The following is a 20,100-nucleotide window of genomic DNA, read 5'->3' as shown; positions in this document are numbered from 1 at the left end:
AGTGGATGACCTTGCATTTACCAACATTGTACTCCATCTGCCAGACCCTTGCCCACTCACTTAACCTACCTATATCTCTCTGCAGACTCTCTGCATCTTCTGCTCAATTTGTTTTTCTACTGAGTTTAGTGACATCAGAAAACTTGGGCAGGAACGTTGATTGGAAAGGGTTCCCAACCTTTTTCATACCACGGACCCTAACCATTAATGGAGGTGTCTGTCGAGCCCCTGGTTTAGATGGATATGTTGGCTGGCTTGGAGCATTTAGACAAAGGGCCTGTTCCTGTGTTGTGTCCTTCTAGATCTCTATGAAGGTCCATGATAAAGTGGAGACTAGGGTTGTCCAGTTGACAGAATTGCTTATGGTTCCATTGAATTAAGAGCCACAAATCTATCTGGGGAGGTATATGTAGAGGAAAAGATTGATGACTGTAGAGGAATGCGAAACAATGGTGGTTAATGAAATAAACACTGCTGGGAAGCCTGATTAGGACTGAATACCTCTGTTGTTTCTTCTTTGAGTCCATTACAGTACACCCATTATGAATTGTGTGTTTCTGGTGCTAAAGGAGATGTGTTTCCAGTGTGGCCAATCAGTAGAACAAGGTAAGGTAGATGGTTCTGAAACTGGAGATTAGAGTGGTGTGGGTCCAGGAAGACTTGAAGGAGAGCGCGTTTGAGAGCAGGGTTCGAGAATAATGAAAGGGAAATACAGATGGAGTTGGTGGAAGGGTAGGTTAGTGACAGCAAACAAGGGTCAAAGACAAGGGAGCAAAGAAGGTATGGAGAGCAGGTTAGAAAGGCATAGAGAGTGAGATGGAGTATGAGAGAATGTACATTCAGCAGAAGCCTAGTAAAGTAGCAGAAGTAACTATATCAACCTCCCCACCCTATTAATACCTCCTTCCCTGAGTCTGCAGTTCCCATATCGACCCCATAGTCATCTCAGAACACACAGGACTGCCTGATAGAAAAAACATGTAGTCCCCATTTTTTAACGGTGATGACTCACTCTAACCTTGCTCTTAGCTCTGGAGAGGAGTATTTGGAGCGAGTTATCACAGTGGAGAAAGAGTGGCTGACAGAACAGAAGCAAGAGGAAGTGGAATGGAGAGAGGGTGAAAGTCAGAGAAAGAATGGCAACGCAAGGGACTTCACTTTGGAGTGAGAGCAAGAAAGTGAGATTGGAAATAAAAGGAGGATGAGGTGATGAGAGGAGGGGATGAGAACAGAACAGCGAGAACAAGGCAAGAGTGGACTTTAGAGAGAGAACAGACTATGAGTAGGAGAAAGGAGGCAGAGTGCACATTGAGATTTTTCATGAGAACAGAGCACACATAAACCAGAGAGATGACAAAAGAGCAAGAATAAACAAAGGTACAAATGGTGGGAATTCTGCAAAAACAATGTGAGAAGGAGAGAGAGAAAGTACTTGAAGGTAGAGTCGATCAATATACATTTTCCAACCACAGTAGTTCCACATCAGATGGAAGTAGTAGCTCAGTGAGTCATTTAGTGAAACCAGAGGTGGCTTTCATGCCAAGATTATTACAGAAGGAAAATATTTGCTCAGTAATTTTTAAGCAGTTCGAGATGGATGTTAAGACGCTCTGTCATGCAGTGTAACACCCCTCAGGATGAGGAGTAAAACCTGATTTGTTTTCCACGAACACATGTTCCAATTTCAATACTTTTCCTTGATTGCTTCCAGCAAATTGCCTGTTGCAACTCAAGGGTGCCAGTTTTGATTTTAATTAAGCACAACATGTCTTTGCAGATTTTAGCTTGCATTTCTGTTGCACTCTTCAAAAGACAAATAAAATTCAATAGTTTAATTTTATTATATATAAATACAATTATGTACAGGTGCAATGAAAACTGATTTGCACCAGTGTCACAGGCTCATGGCATCAGATAAGCAGCATTTGCAAGGAAAACGTCAGTATAACGTACACAATTTTTACAAGAAAGGTCACAATAAAGCCCATTCTACTGCAAAGTGGTCATAAGGTTACTAAGCTGTGGTGATTAGATAGTGTCTGTTGGTTTAAGAATCAAATGATTGTTCTTGAACCTGGTGATGTGGAACTTAAGGCTTCTGTACCTACTGTCTGATGGTGGCTAAGAGAAGATGGCATGGTTCTTTTGTTGAGATCTTTAATGATGGATGTTTTCTCCTTGAGACAGCACCTCATGTAGATACTACTGATGGTGGGTGGTGTGAAATGTGCCCGCGATGTAATGACCTGAGTGCTTCAGGAGTATGTATTGATTAGGGTGGAATTTCTACCCTCTGACATGTTAGCGTTGAGCAAGAATGGATTAGCTAGTAGAGGTAATTTGAAACAAAGAGAGAGCACCAATGTAGTTATTTTTAAAGAATAATTCGGAGAGACAAGAATGCCTCAACGCACCCTGGGCAGAGCTCATACTCGGAGCCACAGGGTTGTGCATTCCAGCGATCCCTCAGTGTGTGATTGGATGAAGCCACCCCTCAGTGTGTGATTGGATGAAGCCACCCCTCGGTGTATGATTGGATGAAGCCACCCCTCGGTGTATGATTGGATGAAGCCACACCTTGGTGTATGATTGATTGGCACTCCGGGGCATGGAAAAGCTGCAGGGTCGTCTCTCTCCTTGTTATCCTACTGCAAACACCAGAGGATTTTTCATTGGAATGTGCGCTCCATCAGGCCACGCATCATTAAACGGTGAATTGAGAACTGCTCACAGGCTGCCAAGGATCTGGATGAGGGCAGCAAGTGAAACATTGACTGGGTTCAGTGTGAGAGGTAAGTAGGATACAGAAGAGTTTCAGAGAGCTACAGGTGGTGAGTCTTTGGGCTGGCAAATCGAATGTGGAATTAGATCATGCACTGTGGTAGAAAACAGGCGTTAAACATTGAGAGGTTGCCAGTTATTGATGTCCAGAGGCACCAGGGTCCCATTGTATTTAAATCACTGAAATTTACCATGCAGATGCAGCCGGCAATTGGAAAGTCAGGAGTTACAGTGGTCTTTGTTGCAGAAGGATTAAAGTTAGTGGGTAGAGAACAAAACGCAGAACCAAAAAGGATGAGGTGGTAAATTGGATTAGACATTGGCAATGTGGGAGAGGCCAGAGAGTGGCAGTAGAGGGCTTCCTCTGTGACTAGTGGGATGCTGCAGGGATCGATGCTGGCTCCATTGTTGTTTGTCATCTGTAATCAATGATCTGGATGATAATGTGGTTAACTGGATCTATCTAGATGATACCTAGATTAGGAGTGTAGTGGACAGTAAGGAAAGCTGTCATGGCTTGCAGTGGGATCTTGTTCAGCTAGTAAATTGGGTTGAAAGATGGCAGATGGAATTTAATGCAGACAAGTGTGAGGTGTTGCACTTTGGTAGGGCAAACCAGGATAGGTCTTACACAGTGAATGGTAGGGCACTGAGGAGTGTGGTAGAACAAAGGGATCTGGGCATACAGGTCCATAATTGATTGAAAGTGGTGTCACAAATAGATAGGGTCATAAAGAAAGCTTTTGGCCTTCATAAATCAAAGTGTTGAGTACAGGAAATGGAATGTTATGTTGAAGTTGTATAGGATGTTGATGAGGTCTAATTTGGAGTAGTGTGTGTAGTTTTGGTCACCTACCTACAGGAAAGATGTAAATAAGGTTGAAAGAGTACAGAGAAAATTTACAAGAATATTTCTGGGTCTGGAGGACCTGAGTTATCAGGAAAGATTGAATAGGTTAGGACTTAATTCCTTGGAACGTAGAAGATTGAGGGGGGGATTTGATAGAGGTATACAAAATTATCAGGGGTATAAATAGGCTTTTTTCACTGAGGGTGGGAGGGAGTTCAACTAGAAGTCTTAAGTGAAATGTGAAAAGTTTAAGGAGAACATGAGGGGAAACTTCTTCAGTCAGAGGGTCATGAGAGTGTGGAACGAGCTGCCAGCACAGGTGGTGCATGTGAGCTTGATTTCAAAGTTTAAGATAAGTTTGGACTGGTACATGATGGCATGGGTGTGGAGAGCTATGGTTCTGGTGCAGGTTACTGGGAATAGGCAGTTTAAATGGCTCAGCACGGACTGGATGGGCCGAAGAACCTGTTTCTGTGCTGTACTTTTCTATGACTCTAAAATCTCTGGATTGTTTCCTGAGCCACATGCAAATTGGTACAGGGTTGATAAGATCAGAGAGTTAAATGCATGCCTCACAGATTAACAAGGGACAAGTGGTCTGAATTCATGAGACATTGACACCAGTTATTGTTCTGATAGTATGGGCTCCACGTTAACCATGCTGAGAACAGTGTCCTGGTGAATCACATAACTATGGTTGTGGATAGGGCTTTAAACTAGTGTCATTAGTAGGCAGATGGGTTCAACAGCTTGGAATAGCATGGATAAAATTAAAGGGAATGTGAGTGCAGGAGATATTACTATAGTCTCCAGGAAAAGGAATAAGACAAATATTTTGCAAAGGGATAAGAATTTAACTAAGAATTGGTGGGTATGATGTTGTAAGCATCACTGAGTCATGGCTGATAGAAGATCACAGGTGTGAGCTTGATATGAGCAGCAGGGTGTCATTGAAATCAAATCCCAAAGAAGTGACCTAGGATCAGAAGACGTAGAATTCTTGTGGACAGATTTAAGAAACTGCAAGTATAAGAAGATTTGTGGCGTACAAATTACAAAGGGAGATAGAAAAGGCATGTTAAAAGGGCTTTGTTACAACAGACACAATGGATTTTAGTATGCATGGTGAATGGGAAAATTAGGTTGGTGTATAATCCCAAGAAAGTGAATTTATAAAGTGCCTATGAGATGGCTCTTTATAATAGCTTGTGGTCGAGGCACCTAAGGAAAAGGCAATCTTGGAATGGGGGTGTTGCATAATGTATCAGATTTGGTCGAGGAACCCTTAGGGAGCAGTGATCATGAGCCACAGGAACAGAATTAGGCCATTCAGCCCATTGAGTCTGCTTTGTCACTCGATCATGGCAAGTTTATGACCCCTCGCAACTCCATTCTCCTGTCTCCTTCCTCTGTTTATTTACTGATACAACGCGGAACAGGCCCTTCCGTCCCTGCGAGCCACATACCAAGCAACCTAAAGACCTAACCCTCGCCAAATCACAGGGCAATGGACGATGACTAAATAATCTGTGAAGAACAGTGCCTATAAAAATATTCACCACCCCCCCACAGAAGTTTTCATGTTTTATTGTTTTACAACATTGAATCATAGTGGATTTAATTTGGCTTTTTTGACACTGATCAATAGAAAAAGACTCTTTTGTGTCAAAGTGAAAACAGATCTCTACAAAGTGATCTAAATTTATTACAAATATAAAACACAAAATAATTGATCACATAAGTATTCATCCCCTTTAATATAACACACCAAATCATCACTGGTGCAGTTGATTGGTTTTAGAAGTCACATAATTAGTTAAATGGAGATCACCTGTGTACAGTCGAGGTGTTTCAATTGACTGTAGTAAAAATACACCTGTATCTGGAAGATCCAACTGCTGGTGAGTCAGTATCCCGGCAAAAACTACACCACGAGGACAAAAGAACACTCCGAGCAACTCCATGAACAGGTTATTGAAAAGCACAAGTCAGGAGATGGATACAAGAAAATTTCCAAGTCATTGAATATCCCTTGGAGTACAGTTCAGTCAGTTATCAAGAAATGGAAAGAATATGACACAGCTGTAAATCTGCCTAGAGCAGGCCGTCCTCAAAAACTGAGTGACTGTGCTAGAAGAGGACTAGTGAGGGAAGCCACCAAGAGACCTATGACAACTCTGCATGAGTTACAAGCTTCAGTGTCTGAGATGGGAGAGACTACACATACAATAACTGTTGCCTAGGTGCTTCACCAGTCGCAGCTTTATGGGAGAGTGGCAAAGAGAAAGCCACTGTTGGAAAAAAACACATGAAATCTCAGCCAGAAGGCATGTGGGAGACTGAAGTCAGCTGGAAGAAGGTTCTATGGTCTGATGAAACCAAAATTGAGCTTTTTGGCCATCACACTAAACACTGTTTGGCATAAGCCAAACGCTGCACATCATCGAAAAAACATCATCTCTACTGTGAAGCATGGTGGTGGCTGGATCACGCTGTGGGGATGCTTCACTGCAGCAGGCCCTGGAAGGCTTGTGAAGGTAGAGGGTAAAATGAATGAAGCAAAATACAGGGAAATCCTGGAGGAAAACCTGGATGCAGTCTGCAAGAGAACTACGACTTGGGAGAAGATATGTTTTCCAGCAAGGCAATGACCCCAAGCATAAAGCCAAAGCTACACAGGAGTGGCTTAAAAACAACAAAGTTAATGTTCTGGAGTGGCCAAGTCAGAGTCCAGACCTCAATCCAATTGAGAATTTGTGGCTGGACTTGAAAAGGACTGTTCACTCACAATTCTCATGCAATCTGACAGAGCTTGAGCAGTTTTGTAAAGAAGAATGGGGAAAACTGCAGTCCAGATGTGCGAAGCTGATAGAGACCAATTCACACAGACTCAAGGCTGTAATTGCTGCCGAAGGTGCATCTACTAAATACTGACTCGAAGGGGGTGAATACTAATACAATCAATTATTTTGTGTTTTGTATTTGTAATTAATTTAGATCGCTTTGTAGAGATCTATTTTCACTTTGACTCAAAAGTTCGTTTCTCTGTTGATCAGTGTCAAAAAAGCCAAATTAAATCCACTGTGATTCAATGTCGTAAAACATGAGAACTTCCTGGGGGGGGGGGGGTGGTGAATATTCTCATTGGCACTGTATGTCTTTGGTCTGAGGGAGGAAACCAGCAGACCCAGAAGAAACCCATGCACGCACGGGAGGGAGCATACAAATTGACTTTCAGAGGACGCATGAATCGAATTCTGATGCCCTGAGCTAAAATAGTGTTGCGCTAACCACTACGGTACCATGGCACCTTAACCTTTGACACCTTTGCTAATCAAGAACCAGTCAACCTCTTCTTTAAATATTCCCAGTGACTTGGCCTCCAAGCCTTCTGTGGCAACAAAGTCTACAGGTTCAACATTTCCTAGTGAAAAAAAATTCCTCCTCATCTCTGTTCTAAAAGGACATCTTTCTATTCTGAGGCTCTGCCCTCTGATTCTAGACTCTCCCACTGAGGGAAACATCCTCTCTATCTAGGCCTTTCAATACTCATAAGGTCTCAGTGAAATCTCCCTCATTCTTCTAAACTCCAGTGACTAGAGGTCCAAAGCCATCAAATGCATTAACCCATTCATTCCCAGGATCGTTCTTATAAACATCATCTGGACCACCTCCAATGCCTGCACATCCTTTCTCAAATACAGGGCCTAATACAGGGCTCACAGTATTGCAAATGTGGTCTAACCAATGTCTTATAAACCTTAAGCATTACGTCCTTGCTTCTATATTCTAGTCCTGAAATGAATGCTAACATTGCATTTGCCTTCCTTACTATCAATTCAACATGCAAGTTAACCTTTAGGCATTCTGCACTAGGACTCCCAAGTCTATTTGCATCTCTGATTTCTGTCTTTCATGGTAAAGAATGACATAAAATACTTATTCAGTGTGTCTGCCATTTCTTGACTCCTTCTCTCCAGTGTCATTTTTCAGTGGCCCAATATCCACTCTTACCCCTCTTTTACTTTCTATATAAATTTGTTTTCAGAAATCTTTTTTTATATTATTGGTTAGCTTGCCTTCATATTTCATTTTAGCTTTCTATTTTTTTTAATTTGTCCTCTGATTGCTAAAACTCCCAGTCCTCTGGCTTCCCACTAAATTATGTCCATCTCTTTTGCTTTTATGCTGTCTTTGACTTGCCTTGTCAGCCACAGTTACCTCATCCTCCCGTCAGAATTCTCCTTCATCTTTCAGATGAACTGAATCAGAATTGGGTTTAATAGCACTGGCATATTTCGTGAAATTTGTTGTTTTGCGGCAGCAGTACATTGTAATTCATAATTTAAAAAATTCTAAGTTACAGTGAGTATATTAAAACATTAAATTAGTGCAAAAGAGAGAGGGGGAAAATAATGAGATAGTGTTCATGGATTCATTGTCCAATCAGAAAACTGATGGCGGAAGAGAAGGAACTGTTCCTGATTCGTTGGTGATGGGGTCCTTAATGATGGATGCTGCCTTCTTGGGGCATCACCTTTTGAAGGTATCCTTGATGGTGAGGAGTCCAGTGCCCGTGGTGGAGCTGGCTGAGTTTACAACTTGCTGCAGCTTTTTCTGATCCTGTGCAGTAACCCCTCCGTACCAGGCAAAGATGCAGCCAGTTAGAATACTGTCCATTGTACACCTGTGGAAATCTGTGAGCATCTTTGGTGTCATACCAATTCTCGTCAGCCTCCTGATGAAATATAGCCATTTTCGTAATGTTAGGCCCAGGATAGATCTTCAGAGATATTGACAAGCAGGAACTTGAAACTGATCACTCTTTCCTCTGTTATTCCCTCCTGAAATCCACAATCAATTCCTTGGTCTTACTGATGTTGAATGCAAGGTTGTTGCAACACCACTCAACCAGCTGAACGGTCTCACTCCTATACGCCTCCTCATCACTATCTGAAATTCTGCTAACAATAGTCATTGGTGAATTTATAGATGCATTGAGCTGTGCCAAGCTAGTGCAGAGAGAGTAGAGCATTGGGTTAAGTATGCATCTTTGAGATGCACCAGTGTTGATTGTCAGTGAAGAGGAGATGTTCTTTCTGTTCTACACAGACTGTTGCTCTGATGTGGAAGTCATAGGTGTCCAATGTTCAGAAGTAAATTTATTATCAAAGTACATATATATCACCCTATAAAACTGAGGAGCATTTTCTTGCAGGCATTCACAGCAAATCCAAGAAACACAATGGAATCAATGAAAGACCCCACCCAACAGGGCAGACAAACAACCAGTGTGCCAACTGTGTAAATACAAAAGGAAAGAAAATAATAGTATATTAATAGATATAGCCATTCCAAGCACACACAACATTCAGATTCAACACATGGGAAAACCAGAAGTACAATGAATTAAAAGAGGAAATTGAAAGACTTTGGAACATGAACAGGTGACTGACCTTTCAGTGGGTGAGCAGTTGGGGATCAGTGACCACAACTCCTTATCATTCAGGATAATTGTAGATAAGGGTGGGTATGGTCGTTGTGGAAGAGTTTGAGATTGGAGTAGGGCAAATTACAAGAGCATTAGGTAGGAACTAGAAAGTGTTAATTGGGAACACTTATTCTCTGGCAAGTCCACTTCAGATGTGAGGAGGGTGTTTAAAGATCAATTGCACAGAGTACAGGAAAGGTATGTTCCTGTTAGAACGAAGGACAGGGATGGAAATACAAGAGAGCCTTGGATGTCCAGAGAGGTGATGAATTTAATCAAGAAGGAAAAGGGACACTATGTAAAGCTTTGGAAATCAGGATCAAACAAAGTCCATGAGGATTGTAAAGAAGCCAGAAAAGAACTAAAGAAGGGAATTGGGAAAGACAGGAGGGGCCATGAAAAATTCTTGGCAAGTAGGATTAAGGTGAATCCCAAGACGTTCTATACATACATCAAGAGTAAGGAGATAACCAGGGAGAGAGTGGGTCATTTGCTTGGAAGCAGAGAATGTGAGTGAGGTACTTAATGAGTAATTTGCTTCAGTATTTACTAAGGAAAAGCATATGGAGGACCAGTAGATCAGTGCTGAGTGTATAAACACATTAGGATATCTAGAAGTCCAGGAGGAGGAAGTGTTGGGCTACAAGTCCTCAGGGCCTGGTGGGATTTCCCCAGGTTATTGAAGGAGACAAGAGACAAGATTGCTGGTCCCTTGACTAGTATCTTCATGTCCTTTCCGGCCACAGTTGAGCTCCTGGAGGACTGACGAGTGGCTAATGTTGTACCTCTAGGAAGGGAACAAGGGCAAATTCTGGGTACCGTATACCGGTGTATCTCATTTCTGTTGTAGGGAAATTGCTGGACAGAATTCTTGGACAGGCTATACCTGTATGAGCATTTGGAAATCCATAGCCTGATTATAGCGCACTGGGGGCTGAGGGCAGACCTGACAGAGGTTTACCAGATTGAGAGGCATAGAGAGTAGACGGGGAGCATCTATTCCCCTGGGTTGAAGTGCCTAATACCAGAGGGCATATGTTTCTGGTGGGAGGGTTTAGGCTCAGGGGATGTGAGGTGTAAGATTTTTACTCAGAGAATAATGGATGCCTGGAATGCCCTGCCTGGTGTGGTGGTAGAGACTAATAACATTAGAAGCTTTTAAGATGTTTGGACAGGCACATGGATGTAAGGAAGATGGAGGGATATGGACATGGTGTAGGTAGGAGGGATTAGTGTTTGGGTGTTTAGTTGGTTCGGCACAACATTGTGGGCCAAATGGCCTGTATCTGTGTTGTACTGTTCTGTGTTCTATACCCGTACCTCAGTGTTACCAGCTCGAGCTGAGAAAAAATAAAAGTAATAATAAGTATGGGGTTAGTAAATATATTGCTGAGGAGACAGACTGCTCGGAACGGCTGGTTAGGCTCTACTTGCTCCACATTGGTGTGAGCTCCTGGAGAGGAGCTTCTCTTGCTGTTACCATCAGGTAGGAGATGCAGAAGCCTGAAGATACACACTCAGCAGTTCAGGAACAGCCCCTCTGCCATCCGATTCCTAAATGGACATTGAACCTCACTTTTTTTAATATACAGTATTCTGTATTCTGTTTTTGCACGTTTAAAAAAAAAGCTATTCAATATATGTAATTGATTTAATTGTTTATTTATGATGTTTTATTTTATTTATTATTATTTCTTCTCTCTCTGCTAAATTATGTATTCCATTGAACTGCTGCTGCTAAGTTAACAAATTTCACGTCACATGCCGGTGATAATAAACCTGATTTCTTTTGGTCTTGTTTGTATTCTGTTTACTCAAGGCTGTCGATGGGCATGGGCTCCTCAGTGAAACTCCAGCCCTTTTGGCTGAGGTGAGGTCAGGGATCACCACCCCAAAATTGTTGAGATGCTATTTCTTCCTTTCTTTTTCCAGATAACTAAAACACCGCTGTTAGATAAAACTAAAGTGCAGACCTTTGATGAGAAGGCCTATCTTTCCAGCAAGCTCCTGCAGCTCGGAGAAGATCCCTATGGGCACCATGCGTTCAACCAGCGGGAGACTGACAAGCTGGCCAGTGACCGGGAGATCCGAGACACCAGAAACTACAGGTATGGATGCTTCTCCTGTGCTCCATTCTCTCCCAAGTGCCAGCTCCTGATTCTTTCAATCACAGAACATGGATGTCACCAGAAATGTATTGACTTGAGGGGGTGGGGAAGTGAGCCACTTTCTTGAAGAGCTTCAGGCCTTCTGGTGAAGTTGCCTGCCCAGTGAAGTTAAGGAGGGAGTTCCAGGATTTAGTCCCAGTGATGATGGAAGGGCTGACACATCAGGCAGTGCAAACCCTGGGGGGGGGGTTCTTGCAGATAGTGAGGCTCATCTATGCTCCTTGCTTTTGTCCTGGATAAAGGAGGTCACAGAAATGCTGGATAATGCACACGGCAGCCATGGTGGTGGACAGGTGGTGCATGAAGTGCTGATTGCATTGTTTGAGCTTCTTGAGTGTTGCTGGAGCTGTACTTCTGTCCGTGAAGGATACTGTGCCCTGTGGAATTGTGAGATGACTTAAATGTGGTAATTTTTAAGCCCCATGCCTTCTGCTTCCTGTGTCATGTTGTGGGCAAATGTTGGGAGATGGTTTGCAATCTGCACCCAAACTTACTTATGTCCTCACCCACTATCTCCATATTTCTGGTACACTGGTCCAGCAATGATTCGGTTAATTGCGTTTCCCATCCTCACCGCTGTATATAAAGAGTTAATAAGTCCACCCTGATGTCTGCTTATGTTACACAGCTGTTCATCGTTATAATCTGCTGCTTTCACCTTTAAGTATGGACGTCTGGCTAACGTGGAACAGCAGCGGCGTTCGGTTTACCTGCTGAATTTGGTTAATTTACTCATTTCCATGAAAGACATAATTATCCACAGCACATACTTGAGAGAATTTTCATTAATGCTTGTTTTCCTGAGTTACAAGAGAAAATATTTTTGAGTGCACCTTCTCTGTACTCAGTTTACTGAGCTTGCTTGAAGGCATTTGCCAAATGTGTTGCCAATACAAGTCAGTCTGTCAGTACTGGTACCCCATTGTGCTGTCAGGATCCTGTCTGTCCCCTACTGTAAGCAATACCCTGTTTAGTTTAATTGCTGTTGGCTGTGGCTAAGCCATGCATCAGCAGCCCAGCCAATGTCATCTGAGTTGTTCCAGGCCGATTGGCTCATACCAGGCTAATTAACTCATTCCAGACAGAGTTAGAGTTCATTCACTGGTTATGTGCCACGCTGTATGATGTGGGCGATCATGGTCTTTCCATGCCAAGAACAAGTGTAGTCAAATATTTCTACAGAAGTGATTTGCCATTGGCTTCTACTGGGCAGTGCCTTTACAAGATGGGTAACCCCAGCCATTATCAATACTCTTCAGAAACTCTCTGCCTGTTGTCAATGGTCACATAACCAGGTCTTGTGACATGCACCAGTTGCTCATACGACCATCCACCACCTACCCACATGCCTTCATCTGGCCCTGATCACTGGTGGGGGGGGGGGGGGTGCTAAACAAGTGCTACGTCTTGCTCGAGGGTGACCTATGGGCTAGCAGAGGGAAGGAGTTCCTTACACCTCCCTCGGTAGAGATGTATCTCCACCCTGACACCCGAAGAGTTAGAGTATGCTGTTGGTCTGAGGAAGTGGATGGGCTTTAGCTGTTGCAGGGAAGGAGAGAGAGTTACAGGTGATCACTGAAAAGTGAGAGCGCAGGTGGACAGAACCACACGCGATGGCTCCTGAGGTCAAACCAACCCATGGCCACCATTTAGGGAAAACCAAAGAGACGAGAAAGAGTCAAGGTTTGTGGAACTGGATCTTGGGAGAGTTCAGAAGCAAACTAGAAGGGAATTAATTGAGAGGAGTTAGACATTTCCATTGCTCTTTTCCACGACATCAAAGGCCCTTAACGTAGAACACAACAGCATGGGAACTGACCATTTGACCCACAATGTTGTGTCAAACCATCTGAAAAGCAAATCAAAAACAACCAAACACTACTCCTTCCTACCTACACAATGTCTAGATCCATCCATCTTCCTTACATCCATGCATCTACCTATCCAAACATCTGTCTACTCTCTATGCCTCTCAAAAGCTTGTACACCTCTGTCATATTTCCTCTCAGTCTGCAGCTTCTCCTGATTGCACATGGCCTCTAATCCAGGCACCTCTTCCACACCCATCCTTCCTATGGTGGGGTAACCAGAACTGGACGCAACACTCCAGATGTGGCCTAACCAGAGTCTTAAAAAGTTGCCACATAACCTCTTGATTTTTGAACTCAGTGCCTCGACTAATAAAAGCAAACATTCCATAAGCCTCCTTAACCACCTTACCAGCTATGAACTTGGATCTAGTATTGAGATTGCAAAGAGAGCTGAAAAAGCATGTAATAAGGGTAATGTCACAATTGTAATGGTGGACTTCAATATGCAAGGGGATAGGGAAAATCAGGTTGGTGTTGGATTGCAATAGAGAGAATTTGTTGAATGCCTACAAGTTAGCTTTTTAGAGCAGCTTGTGCATGAGCCTACTTGGGGAAATGCTGTCTTAGATTGGGTGTCATTTAATAACCCAGATGTTATTAGGGAGCTTAATGTAAAGGAACCCTTAGGAGGCAGTGATCATAATATGATGGAATTCATACTGCAATCTGAGAGGGAGAAGCATAAGTCAGATGTATCAGTATCATGATGGAATAAAGGGAATTACAGAGGCATGAGAGAGGAGCTTGCCCAGGTGGATTGGAGGAGGATACTGGCGGGGATGATGGCAGAGCAGAGATGGCTGAAGTTTTGTGTAATATATATGTCCCACAGAAGAAATAATTCTCAAATGGCAGGTGTAGGCAACTGTGGCTGACAAAGGAAATTAAGGACTGCATAAGAACCAAGGAAAGGGTATATAAGGTAGCAAAAGTGAGGTAGAAAAGGAGTGGGAAGTTGGATGATTGGGAAGCTTTTAAAATCCAACAAAAGGCAAAAAGAAGGTAAAAGATGAAATATGAAGGCAAACTAACCAATAATATAAAGCAGGATACTAAAAGTTTTTCAGTTATATAAAGAGTAAAAGGGAGGTGAGAGTTGATATTGGACCACTGGACAATGATGCGGGTGAGGTAGTAATGGGAGGCCAGAGAAATGGCAGATGAACTTAATGGGTATTTTGCATCAGTGTTCACTGTGGAAGACACTAGCAGTGTGCCAGAGGTTCGTGAGTGTCAGGGAGCAGGAGTGAGTGTCAGGGAGCAGGAGTGAGTGTCATTGCTATTACAAAGGAAAAAATGCTAGGCAAACTCAAAAGTCTTCAGGTGGATAAGTCACCTGGACCAGATGAACAACATCCCAGAGTTCTGAGAGAGGTTGCTGAAGAGATAAGACAAACGTAGAAAATCTACAGCACAATACAGGCCCCTCAGCCCACAATGTTGTGCTGAACATGTCCCTACCTTAGAAATTACCTTGGGTTACCGTAGCCCTCTATTTTTCTGAGCTCCATGTACCTGACCAGGAGTCTCTTAAAAGACCTTATTGTGTCCACCTCCACCACCGTCGCTGGCAGTCCATTCCACACACTCACCACACTCTGCGGGGAAAAAAACTCACTCCTGGCATCTCCCCTGTACCTACTTCCGAGCACATTAAAACTGTGTCCCCTCGTGCTAGCCAATTCAGCCCTGGGAAAAAGCCTCTGACTATCCACACAATCAATGCCTCTCATCATCTTATACACCCCTATCAGCTCACCTCATCCTCCATCATTCCAAGGAGAAAAAGCCAAGTTCACTCAGTTTATTCTCATAAGGCATGCTCCCCAATCCAGGCAACACCTCCTCTGCACCCTTTCTATAGTTTCCACATCCTTCCTGTAGTGAGGTTACCAGAACTGAGCACAGTACTCCAAGTGGGGTCTGACTAGGGTCCAATATAGCTGCAACATTACCTCTCGGCTCTTGAACTCATTCCCTTGGTTGATGAAGGCTAATGCACTGTATGCCTTCTTAACCCCAGAGTCAACCTGCACTGCAGCTTTGTGTGTCCTATGGACTCGGACCCCAAGATCCCTCTGATCCTCCACGCTGCCAAGAGTCTTACCATTAATTCTATACTCTGCCATCATATTTGACCTACCAAAATGAACCACCTCACACTTATCTGGGTTGAACTTTATCTGCCACTTCCTATCGATGTCCCGCTGTAACCTCTGACAGCCCTCCATGCTATTGACAACACCCCCAACCTTTGTGTCATCAGCAAATTTACTAACCCGTCCCTCCACTTCCTCATCCAGGTCATTTATAAAAATCACGAAGAGAAGGGGTCCCAGAACACATCCCTGAGGCACACCACTGGTCCCCAACCTCCATGCAGAATATGACCCGTCTACAACCACTCTTTGCCTTCTGTGGGCAAGCCAGTTCTGGATCCACAAAGCAAGGTTCCCTTGGGTCCCATGCCTCCTCACTTTCTCAATAAACCTTGCTGAAATCCATATACACTACATCTTCTGCTCTACCTTCATCAATGTGTTTACTCACATCCCCAAAAAATTCAATCAGGCTCGTAAAGCATGATCTGCCTTTGACAAAGCCATGCTGACTATTCCTAATCATATTATGCCTCTTCAAATGTTCATAAATCCTGCCTTTCAGCATCTTCTCCATCAACTTACCAACCACTGAAGTAAGACTCGCTGGTCTATAATTTCCTGGGCTATCTCTACTCCCTTTCTTGAATAAGGGAACAACATCTGCAACCCTCCAGTCCTCCAGAACCTCTCCCATCCTCATTGATGATGCAAAGATCATTGCCAGAGGCTCAGCAATCTCCTCCCTTGCTTTCCACAGTAGCCTGGGGAACATCTCGTCCAGTCCTGGTGACTTATCCAACTTGATGTTTTCCAAAAGCTCCAGCACATCCTCTTTCTGCAGAAACTGTAGAAACTCTAAACTTCCCTTTTGGAGCAACACACAAGAGGTTGGAGGAACTTAGCAGGTGAAGCAGCATCTATAGAGGGAAATGGAAAATCAATGTTTTGGGTTGAGACCCTTCATCTGGACTGCATTTGCCCTTCCAATTTTCTAATGTACAGTATCATGTAGATTGAAGTCCTTCCTTATAATCTGCATACCTTTCAGATTGGCCTTCATTTCTTAAAGCTGTTAGGTTATAAGTAGGAACTGTGAAGGCTGGTCAGCCCTTCAAACCTGCTTACCCATCCAGTAAGATCAGACTGCGGCAATGTAGTGTAGCAGTTAGCGTAACACTATGATCTCCGGTTTCCTCCCACATTCCAAAGACATATGGTTAGGGTGAGTGTTGTGCGCATGGCTTGTTGGCATTGGTAGCATGGCGGCTCCTGCGGGCTAGTCAACACAATCCTCACTGATTTGATTTGAGTCAAATGAAATGTACGTTTTGATGTACATGTGACAAATAAAGCTAATCTCTTTCTCCAGCATTACTCATTCACTCTTTTCTGTCCTTTCCCTATGCACTTTAATCTTTTACTGATTAGAAATCTGTTTAACTCGTCTTCAGTATTCCCTGGGTCTGTACGTTCTGGTTTCTCTTTGGCAAGGACTTACACCTGTCCAATTGGGAAAAGAATATCCTCTGCTCAGCCCATACGATACACAACCAGAATTAGGCTATCTCACCCATTGAGTTTGCTCCATTGTTCAATCATGGCTGATTTTAAAAAAATCTCATTCTCCTGTCTTCTCCCAAAACCTGAAACTCTCTTATCAGTCTAGAATGTATCTATCTCTGTCTATATATCTAAAGACTTGGCTTCCATAGCTTTCTGTGACAACAAATTCTATAGAATCATAATATGCTTAAGAAATTCCTCCTCATCACAATTTTAATGTGGCATCCCTTTATTCTGAGACCATCCCTTGGGTCTGACACTCTCCTGCAAATGGAAAAATCCTCTTCACATCCACTCAATCCAGGCCTTTCAGCTCTGTTAGTTTTCAATGAGATCCTGAATTCCAGCAAGTACAGGCCTACACACGTAAACCGTTTCTCATGCACGAAGCGGTTAGTGTCACATTATTCTGAGACTATGTTCCGGACTCGGCCATGAGAGGAACACAGCCAGTCTGGCATTAGAATTATAAACACTGAAGGTTAAACTCAAAATCACACAGGTTTCAGCAGGTCATTCTAAATAACCTTTTTTCATAGGTCAGCAAAATAATATCTTTATTTAGGTGGGGGTGGGGTGCAAATTTATTTACAGTACTCTGGATGTGGTCTCGTCTTATCCCGTTGCAGTAAGACTTTGTCTCTTTAATAGTCTGACTCCGCTGAGGTTGGGGACATTATTCCACTGACTTGTTCCATCGCGTGCTGCACTTGCACACCAGCTTTCTGTGCTTCCTGCCCAAGGGCCTCTCAGTACCTCTGTGCTGCAGATTTCTGTACTTCCTCTGTATTTAAATACGAAACCTGTTCTATTGTTCTTCTTCTATTCCCATTTTATACTCCATTTGCCAATGTTTTGCCCATCAACAGCCTTTCGTTCTTTCCCTTTATATTCAGAGGGGGTAATGTTTGAGGAGGAGAGAGGAATGCTGAAGTGGAACTGATTGATGTCTTGGAGACAATTCGAAATGCAAAGATCCAGAGCAGGCAGAGGACCACAGCAGAGTGTCCAAGAAGGGACAAGGGTGTAGAATACTTGCCAAAGTAGTGAGCTTGGAGATAGAGGTGACAGAAGAGATGGGGGTGATGGAAAGGAGCTTGACTTTGTCATGGGCGTAAACAGGCATCACAGCACTGATTTCTGTTGAATGTCACTGGTCGCAGATCTCCATTCAGAATAATACCTCTCCTCCACTACTCTGTGGCCACTCTAAAACCAATCCTGCCTGCTGTTCTGAGACCACTATTATTTAACAGAGGCACCCTTCTCCCTTTCCTAATTGCCATGTACCCATCAATAATTGGCTCCCAACCTTTGTGGCTCTGCAGAGGAGTTTCTGCTGTGGCTGTTGGCTGAGATTTTTTTAAGATTTCTGCTCTCATTTTGCCTGTTCTGTTTCTGATGCTACGTGCGTTCCGATACAGAACCCTTACTCTCCAAAGCAGATTACTATCATGTTCTTACTGATATTTGTGTGATCTTTTTATCCTGTGAAACGTGGTGAGGCATTTCCCCATCAAAGCGCTTTTAAATCAGGATCAGCTCAACTACCAGGCAGTGTAAATGCCTGTTTACATTTTCTTCATTTCCTGTTATCTTATATTGCAGAGGTCAGAGGAATATTGCTATGTTACTGACAGCAGGACATTCCAGCTCTGGGGGAGACAGCAAAGGCAGTGAGTTATATTTGCACTTGTCCCCTTAAGCATCCTGGCAACAAAAATGCTGTTGACAATGGGTAAATAAATCCAGGTTGCCAGGTCACTTAGCATGCGTTTAGTTTCCCTGGTTAGTGGCTACGAAGGCACAGTCAGAAGCTGCCATGGATGAGAAAGAGAGAGGGTGGTGGGGGGTAAGAAAGGAGTGGAGGGGGTAATGCAGAAAGCTGTGTTTCTGGTGGAGTCCAGGGCTGTGGGAAGTCCATCTGTTGCACTGTGCTTGATGAGATAGAGCCTCCCACTCTATATCAGCTCACGATTCTGTAGTCCTTATTCTTTAACTCCTCCCCAACCAGAGTGATGGAGAGGTACAGAATGGACCTCTTTGGGCCACTGTGTCTATGCTGGCCACCCACTTGCGCTAATCCCACACTGACTCTGACAACACCAGCAACTAGTTTTAATTCTCGTTGCTGTCTGCACAGTTGTATATTCTCCTTGTGACCATGTGGGTTTCCTCCAGGAGCTCTGTTTTCCTCACATTCTATTTTTGTGCGGGTTAGGGCTAGACCAGTTATAGACCGGTTAGCCTGACATCAGTGGTGGGGAAGATGCTGGAGTCAATTCTAAAAGAAGAAATAGCGGCACATTTGGATAGCAGTAACAGGATCAGTCCAAGTCAGCACGGATCTACGAAGGGGCTTGACAAATCTTCTGGAATTTTTTGAGGATGTAACTATGAAAATGGACAAGGGAGAGCCAGTGGATGTAGTGTACCTGGACTTTCAGAAAGCCTTTGATAAGGTCCCACATAGGAGATTAGTGGGCAAAATTAGAGCACATGGTATTGGGGTTAGTGTACTAATATGAATAGAAAATTGGCTGGCAGACAGGAAGCAAAGAGTAGGGATTAATGGGTCTTTTTCAGAATGGCAGGCAGTGACTAGTGGGGTACCGCAAGGCTCGGTGCTGGGGCCGCAGCTATGTATAATGTACATTAATGATTTAGATAAAGGGATTAAAAGTAACATTAGCAAATTTGCAGATGACACAAAGCTGGGTGGCAGTGTGAAATGTCAGGAGAATGTTAGGAGAATGCAGGGTGACTTGGACAGGTTGGGTGAGTGGGCAGATGCATGGCAGATGCAGTTTAATGTGGATAAATGTGAGGTTATCCACTTTGGTGACAAGAACAGGAAGGCAGATTACTATCTGAATGTTGCCAAATTAGGAAAAAGGGAAGTACAATGAGATCTAGGTGTTCTTGTACATCAGTCGCTGAAAGTAAGCATGCAGGTACAGCAGGCAGTGAAGAAAGTTAATGGCATGTTGGCCTTCATAACAAGGGGAGTTGAGTATAGGAGAAAAGAGGTCCTTCTGCAGTTGTACAGGGCCCTGGTGAGACCCCACCTGGAGTATTATTCCCCTCTACCACCACTCTCCTCTGTCTAGCGGAATTAGTTCTTCCTCTCAATAATTTCTCCTTTGGCTCCTCCCACTTCCTCCAAACCAAGGGTGTAGCCATGGGCACCCGCATGGGTCCCAGTTATGCCTGCCTTTTTGTTGGCTTTGTGGAACAGTCCATGTTCCAAGTCTATACGGGTATCCGTCTCCCT

General features: G+C 43.5%; 1 protein-coding gene across 5 annotated transcripts in view; it reads left to right on the top strand.

Annotated features, from left to right (window-relative positions):
• The window catches only part of galnt16 (UDP-N-acetyl-alpha-D-galactosamine:polypeptide N-acetylgalactosaminyltransferase 16), a 373,301-nt gene that overhangs the window by 68,150 nt on the left and 285,051 nt on the right, over positions 1-20,100 (top strand). For all 5 annotated transcript variants that reach the window (XM_073040450.1, XM_073040448.1, XM_073040449.1 and 2 more), the window contains exon 2: positions 11,055-11,230. In XM_073040450.1, coding sequence (XP_072896551.1) covers positions 11,055-11,230 — 176 coding nt within the window. The remainder of the gene's footprint in view (positions 1-11,054; positions 11,231-20,100) is intronic.

The sequence above is a fragment of the Hemitrygon akajei genome, chromosome 3, assembly GCF_048418815.1.
Source record: "Hemitrygon akajei chromosome 3, sHemAka1.3, whole genome shotgun sequence".
Taxonomy (NCBI): Eukaryota; Metazoa; Chordata; class Chondrichthyes; order Myliobatiformes; family Dasyatidae; genus Hemitrygon; species Hemitrygon akajei.
Note: the sequence above shows the minus strand (reverse complement) of the source record. Positions and strands in the feature narration are given on the sequence as shown.